This window comes from Salmo trutta, chromosome 33 (genome assembly GCF_901001165.1).
Source record: "Salmo trutta chromosome 33, fSalTru1.1, whole genome shotgun sequence".
In the NCBI taxonomy this organism is placed as follows: Eukaryota; Metazoa; Chordata; class Actinopteri; order Salmoniformes; family Salmonidae; genus Salmo; species Salmo trutta.
Window position 1 is genome coordinate 1,523,979 of NC_042989.1, and position 8,305 is coordinate 1,532,283.

General features: G+C 39.6%; 1 protein-coding gene across 1 annotated transcript in view; it reads right to left on the reverse strand.

Moving 5' to 3' along the window:
• The window catches only part of sptlc2a (serine palmitoyltransferase, long chain base subunit 2a), a 52,169-nt gene extending 46,847 nt beyond the window's left edge, over positions 1–5,322 (reverse strand). Inside the window, exon 1 of the mRNA XM_029729367.1 lies at positions 4,820–5,322. Within this exon, the coding sequence (XP_029585227.1) occupies positions 4,820–4,966 (147 nt within the window). The 5' untranslated portion in view covers positions 4,967–5,322. The remainder of the gene's footprint in view (positions 1–4,819) is intronic.
• Between the last annotated feature and the right edge of the window lie 2,983 nt (positions 5,323–8,305).

The window sequence follows — 8,305 nt, forward strand, 5'->3', positions numbered from 1 at the left end:
AAATGTCCCAGTTCTTACATGGCCTGCAATCGCACCAGACGTGTCACTCAATGAGCATGTTTGGGATGCTCTGGATCGAAAGCATGTTCCAGTTCCTGTCAATATCCAGCAACTTTACACAGCCATTGAAGAGGAGTGGGACAACATTTCACAGGCCACAATGAACAGCCTGATAAACTCTATGTGAAGGAGATATGTTGCGCTGCATTGAGACAAATGATGGTCCCAACGAATACTGACTGGTTCTCTGATCCACGCCCCTACCCTTGTTTTTATTAAGGTATCTGTGACCAACATATGCATATCTGTATTCCCAGTCATGTGAAATCCATAGATTAGGGCCTAATGAATATATTTCAATTGACTGATTTCCTAATATGAACTGTATCTCAGTCAAATCTTTGAAATTGCATTTATATTTTTGTTCAGTATACAGTGGATTTGGTATACAGACCCCTTGACTTTTTCCACATTTTGTTACGTCACAGCCTTATTCTAAAATGGAATAAATGCGCGTTTTCCCTCATCAATCTATGCACAAAACCCCATAATGACAAAGGGAAAACAGGTTTAGACATTTTTGCAAACTTATTAAAAATAAAAAACATAATTACATAAGTATTCAGACCCTTTGCTATGAGACTGGAAATTGAGCCCAGGTGCATCCTGTTTCCATTGATCATCCTTGAGATGTTTCTACAACTTGATTGGAGTCCATCTGTGGTATATTCAATTGATTGGACATGATTTGGAAAGGCACACACATGTCTATAAAAGCCCACACAGTTGACAGGTCCTGATGAACACAGTGGCCTCCATCATTCTTAGAAGAAGTTTGGAACCACCAAGACTCTTCCTAGACCTGGCCGCCATGATTGAATTCTTTGGCCTGAATACCAAGCGTCACGTCTAGAGGAAACCTGGCACCATTTGCAAACATTTCTAAAAACCTGGTTTTGCTTTATCATTATGGGGTATAGTGTGTAGATTGGTGAGGTACATTTTTAGAATGGTGTAAGGTAACAAAATGTGAAAAATGTCAAGGGGTCTGAATACTTTCCGAAGGCACTGTACACTCCTGTCCCCTAGTAACCGTCTGGTATATAAAACAGCCGCCATTTAGGCTGTAGATGCATCGGTTTCCTCCTTAACTAGCTTTAATGGCGTGCCGCCCCAAAAAACAAACTGGGAAAATATGCGTACCATCTTAATAAAACAATTTTCAACAAACCATGCTAGAGTGGATAATGCTACTTCCTGTCTTTGTGCATCGCATTCAGCCAGGGGTAAGCAACAGACTGCTGCAACCTGATTGGCTGAATGTGGTGTGCAACATCTGGAAGTTGTCAGAAAATCCAAAACTAGTGGTGGAAAACATTATTTTATTAAGATAGTACGCATATTTTCCCAGTTTTTTTGGAGCCTGAATGGAGGATGTACAAGCCGGTTGCCGGGAGACAGAGTGTATTACCGTCTGTGCAGCTTAATGCAGGAAACCAATGGCAAATGACAAAATGACGTGAGGAATAATAGCGCCATCAGGCGGCAGCAGGGCTACACCCAGTTAAGATTATTTAAGATTACACTCCACATTTTCTATTTTCTAGAGAGAACACTGATGACATCATACCCCAAAGGCCAGCAGATGGCAATATTGAGTCGTTTCATCTTACCGTCCAAAAGGAATGTATGCAGCTTGCTATACAGTCGTATCCCCCGTGGACCAGTTTGTACATAAAACATTCTCCATTAAGGCTGCAAAGGCGTCGATTTCCTACTTAATTCTATTTTATGATGAGAAGGCGTGAAAAAAACAGGGAAAATATGCGTACTCTCTTTATGAAACATAATTTTCCACCACCATGCTAGAGTAGTTAATGCTAGTACTGAAAGTAGCATATCACATTCAGCCAATCAGGTTTCAGCATTCTTTTTTTTTTTTTTTTTAGAAACGTTCAGTTCAGGGCTGTGGACAAATGCGAAGTAGACAGCCCTCACCCCGTAAATTAAGTTTTACATAGTCACATCCAAGTTTACCTTCAAATTCCTATGGCCAAGCGAGGGAGAATGATGATCTGATAGGCAACGTCCTTGGTGGAAAGCAAGCAACCTAAAGCTATTTATCTACCTAGCAAGCTAACATAGCACTCTTGTCAGGTAGCTAGCTACAGACATTTACATTTTAGTCATTTAGCAGATACTCTATTCCAGAGCGACTTAGAGGAACACTTAGGGTTAAGTGCCATGCTCAAAGCCATAGATTTTTCACCTAGCCGGCTCTGGGATTCAAACCAGCTACCTTTTGGTTACTGTTAAGGCCTAATGCCCTTAACCGCTAGGATACCTGCCGCACCATAGCTGGCTAGCTAGCTTTATAGTTTGGTTATTTATTCCAATACATTTTAGAATTCCCAAAAATATGTTTATGTAGCTAGCTAGTTCCATTTTATCGATTCATCACAATGAGTCTGAGCCACTTTGAGCATCATATTCCCATTCGCCAATGCTAAAATGTATGTACCCAATTGTCATTCTTGAGTAAAAGTAAAGATACTATATGCCTTAATAGAATTGACTCAAGTAAGTCACCCAGTAAAATACTACTTGAGTAAAAGTCTAAAAGTATTTGGTTTTAAATATACTTAAGTATTAAAAGTAAATGGAATTTCTCAAATATACTTAAGTATCAAAAGTAAAAATTATTTCAAATTCCTTATATTAAGCAAACCAGAGGGTACAATGTGTTTTTATTTATTTACGGCTAGCCAGGGGCACGCTCCAACACTCAGACATCATTTACAATTGAAGCATTTGTGTTTAGTGAGTCCGCCAGATCAGAGGCAGTAGGGATGACAAGGGATGTTTTCTTGCTAAGTGCATGATTTGGACCATTTTCCTCTCCTGCTAAGCATTCAAAATGTAATGAGTACTTGTGTGTGTCAGGGAAAGTACGGAGTAAAGTAAATTATTTTCTATAGGAATGTAGTGAAGTAAAAGTTTTCAAAAATATAAATAGTAAAGTAATGTACAGATACCCCCCAAAAATGGCTTAAATAGTATTAGAAAGTATTTTCACTTAGATATTTCACACCACTGACTGTGACTTTGTCCTTGTGTTTCTTGGCCCGCTATATAATTTTGTTCACACACACTAGGTTGTTTTTCAATGTTACTTTCAGTTTGCTGCAACAGTCTGCTGCTAGGAAGACATTTGCAGTAAGATCATTTTTTTTCTAGCACAGACAAGCAAGTGCCCAAGTTGCTATGGTAACGACCCGTCCCTTAAAGGGGCAGCTGAACATTTGTCTCACCTAATGATTGTGCTTGATTGAGCATGGATCCATCCTAAAATATTTTATTAATGACATTTTAGTAATTTCTTATAATTTAAACACTCAAATACTTATTCTCCTAGATTTATTTGTGTGCTACATTTCTTCTTAGGAGCAAATCATGAACTGCTTGTAAAACATTTCAAAATAAAGCCTTTAACTATAATAATAAATAAGCCATACTCAGCCTTTGTTGATTCTTGATGAACAGGTATAGAACTGTTCATCTGTTTGTACTATTGTATCTAAATTATTTATTTTAACATGCATTGGTTAAGGCAGGTCATAAAAATGAAATGAAATTATGCAATATACCCCATTACTTCTTACAAGTAATACATTTTTTGTTTTAGAAAAACAGAAAGCATTCTCATTCTGTGTGTGTGTGTGTGTGTGTGTGTGTGTGTGTGTGTGTGTAATTATGGCCCAAAAAAATATTTGGGCTGGTAAAAGATCTGAGTGGCTGGTAGATTTTTAAAAATCTTTTAAAATCGTTGCTGGTGGACCAAAAAAGTGAATTAGTTACGCAACATCCGGGACTAGTATTAATTACTCTAGCATGGTGGTGGAAAATGGCGTTTCATAAAGAAAGTATGCATATTTTTTGGCTTTCTCACCATTAAATGGAGTTAAGAAGGAAATCAATGATTTTGCAGTCTGAATGGAAAGTGTTTAATGTACGAACCGGTTCACAACGGATACGTGTATAGCTGGCTGCATAGATTCCCTTTGGACGGTAAATGAAACAACTGAATTGCGCCATCTGCTGGCCTTTGGGCTAATGGCATCAGTGATTAATGAAATGATTGTTGACATTGTAGCTAGCTAACTAGTTTGTTGCAAATTGTTTGTAAAAGAGAAAAGGCTAGGTAGAAAAGCAGCCAGCTGGCTACACTGCAGATATAATTAGCTAACACTGTGGGATAACATTACCAATGAAGGCTGATGGGAGGAGCAATAGGAGGACGGGCTCATTGCAATGGCTGGATTGGAATGAATGGAACGATATCAAACACATCACACATATGGAAACCCCATGTTTGATTCCATTAATTCCATTCCAGCATTAGAATGAGCCCGTCCTCCTATAGCGCCTCCCACCAGCCTCCACTGAACGTTACATAATGCTAACGTTCCATTATTACAAATATACTTTGATGAACAGTTAACGTTAGTTAATAAACCAACTAAAATAGTTGGCACAACTGTCATATGTCCAACTTGCTGAGCTAGTAGACTCAGTAACGTTGGCTTCTGCTTGCGGGCAGTTGTTTAGCAAATTCAAATAGGTGTCAGTAACGTTAAAGCTAACAATAAAATAGGTTAGCTACATTTCAAAACATAGCAAACTAAATGCCCATAACGTTAGCTAGCTACATTGCTAACAATACTGATTTTCAGCTTGGTGTTTTCGGTTATTCGGATAAGCCTCACCACTTCCACACCATCCATCCATTCTCCATCCATACAGTGCGCTTGGGCCTCACCTTGTCCTCGGGATAGCAGTACATCGGCTGCTGATGATGGTAGTGGTGATGGTTTTTTATGAAGCCGTTTCTGCCCGGTTTAACGCCGTTCTTCACTCGGTGACAAACTTGTCCATTCGCCGGCTTGTTCGCGGAGCTTTCGGTCATCCTTGCCTATGATTGTGGACGCTACAGAAACTTGCATGTATCTGGCTAGCACAGAATGGGGAAGTCGTTTTTGGTGCCTGTCCGGGTTGTGCGCTCGCAAACCCACCCAAAAAAAACCACAACGAGGACACAGGGGTGCGTTCAGCAAGACAGCACGGTGCTCAACCTTTAATTCAACATAATGGTTCTAAATGTAACTTACTGAACGAGTTTCGCGATTTCAAATGGTATCCCCCGTATTGATCATGCCACACCCACCAAAGAGGAGCAGACGTACCTCAAATGATGTTGAAGAACGGTGCGCACCGTTTTGGGGAAACGTGTTGTTCAGAATAAACCATCACACAATGTAGCAAATCGTTGAGATTAACTGAATGCAACCCCTGAAATTCCAGCCGCTGCAATTCCGGAAATAAACGCCCCTAGCAACCAGCGTCAGCCTATGGTATTGCGGCATTCAGGAATGGGTGCGGTTTACCAGCCTTCAGATAAGAAAAGGGAGTGGTCCTCTATAGTGGAAATGAACTGTAGTAGCCTCTACTGTTTGGGCTTTCTGACATGTGACATAGGGCTCACCTGTTCCCACGGTGTGCTAAATTAATGTTACCCGCAATTTGAATTTGACCAAGAGCTTGAAATCAGATATTCTTGTCAAATTCTGAGTGGTTGCCTTGTTAATAGTTATGTTTCCATCCAATTGGCGACAGATTATCATGCAAATATTCTACAATCTGCATAAAAACAATATTTCCCACCAGAGATATGTTTCCATCAAATTGACTTGGATAAAATATTCCCTGTGGCTCAGTTGGTAGAGCATGGTGTTTGCAACGCCAGGGTTGTGGGTTCGACTCCCACGGGGGGGGCCAGTATGAGAAAAAAAAAATGTATGAAATGTATGCATTCACTACTGTAAATTGCTCTGGATAAGACTGTCTGCTAAAATGTAAATGTAATGACTTAGTGCACATAACTGCCTTTTGCTGTTAAATTCTGATGTACCTAATAAAAATACAAGTTAAATGGGTTTCCATTGCATTTTCAACTCTACTGATGGTTTTGTCATGACAAATGTTGCGTCATATAGCGAATGTGCCCTCTCTTGGCAGCAGCTAATGGAGATCCCTAACAAATACAAATACTCTAGTCTTGGCAAATGTGCTCTAGCCAACAGCTTGCAGATACAGTGCGGGTAGACTACCAACATTATCATTATGGATAAGAGCAAGATTATTTGTATTTGTTAAATGGCTGCCAAGCATCCATCATCATGTCATCAGAATAAGACCCTCGGTATGTACTGGAAAGGAGCATCAAGCTCATCTTGCACTTTCACCACCCTGTGACGTTCATCATAATGTATTTAATCTGAAGCCTATCAAACTGCATGCTCTCCTGACAAGTCGTAGTGGGAGGACCACACAACATGTCATCGCGTGACTCCAAGTTTACTTCCATGTGATGGTTATTTTATCAATATTTGAGCATAAAGGAGTTCCCACCACAATTTCTCACGTAATTAATTTTACAGACACAAAAAGATCCCACCTTGTCTAACATATATTTTATCGATATTTGCAAAGTTTACCGACAAATGTGATGTTTCCATCAGGCCTGTCATGACATTTTTTATCCAACATGTACTTTAATCGCATAAAAAGGTTGGACCAGGTTTTTCTTTGTATTTTCTTTTTATGCAGGATACAAAAATTTCATTCAAGCTTAACAATGGATATATAGTGTTTTGCAACAAATCCAATTGTGAAAAATATGAATTGAAAATCTGAGGACAGTAATATTTTACACACACATAAAGGTACCCATAAGCATTATTTTCTGAAGAAAAAACACAAATGTGAAACAAATAAACTCTTCAATTGTATAAACACTTATTTAATGATCATAACAAAATGTTAAGCTACTGTACAGTAACATTAATACTAACATCACAAACCTTCGGAGCTTGAACCCTTCACTGTGGCTTTACCTCTGTTCTGATTCCAGATTTTTGGCCTCACTCACTCACTCACTCACTCACTCACTCACTCACTCACTCACTCACTCACTCACTCACTCACTCACTCACTCACTCACTCACTGTGTGTGATGTGTTCCAGCTCCAGTAGAACCGTGTGTGTTGTCCCTGGAGGAGGGCAGCTGTGGGAAGTTTATTCTGCGCTGGTATTTTAACAGCCACGTCCACGCCTGCAGACCCTTCATCTACAGCAGCTGTGAGGGCAACGCCAACAGCATCCTCCACCAGGAGACCTGTGAGGAGTGCTAACCTTGGGGAGGACACACACACACGCACACACACACACACACACGCGCACACGCACACACCCACACAAGAAAGCACACACCCACACACACACACACAAGAAAGCACACATAGTAACCTATTGTGCACACACACACGCACACACACACACATATGTCTATACAGGTAACTGCCAAAATAAGATCAAGTTTTCATCCAGCCTTTTAATGCACTGTATCTGTGAGCTGTTGACTAGAGCGCATGTGCCAATACCAGAGTAGACACAATCGCTGTACAACACAAAAATGTTTGTGACAAATCTATCAGTAGAGTTGAAAATGCTATGCAAACACATTCAATTTGCATTTTTTATTCAGTACATGGGCATTTAACCGTAAAAGTAATTTTTGATGTGCACTACGTCATCACACACAGCCTTTTATCCAAAACAAGTCAATTGGATGGAAACACATATCTCGTGGGAAAATGTAGGCTTAGTTTCAGATGCGTACTTTGAATAACATTCATTCTGGCAGAGTGTCATGCATTCCTCAGAGCGTTTGATAACTACAGAGCCCCACAGTGGAGGTGTCATAATACCCATAAAACTTAGCGGTCAAACAAGGAAATGGTTCAAATAGTTTTTCCACCATTCATTTTTCCCATAGGAATGTTTTTAAACACTTAAAATAAGGGCTGTTTCGTATAGGCTTACCCTGGCGTGACGTTTTTATAACAATATAAATCTCTCTGGGACAAGGTGATTTTTATCAATATATTCCTCTTTATTTTTTCTTAGATTTGAAAATGCTAATTAGCATCAAAGTAGACATCATGCAAGACTACAAATCCCTGCAAGCTCTTGCACGTCATCTCTAGCTGACACCTTTGCTAACAGGTATTGTGGTAAATATAAAAGTCACCTTGTCCTAGGCAGATTTCCAAAGTTATCAAAACGTCATGCGTTTTACACAAAACACAGCCCTTATTTAAATTTTTCTGAAACCTCTTACGGGAAAAATTAATGGTGGAAAAACAATTTGAACCATTTCCTTGTTTGACCACTAGGTTTTATTGGT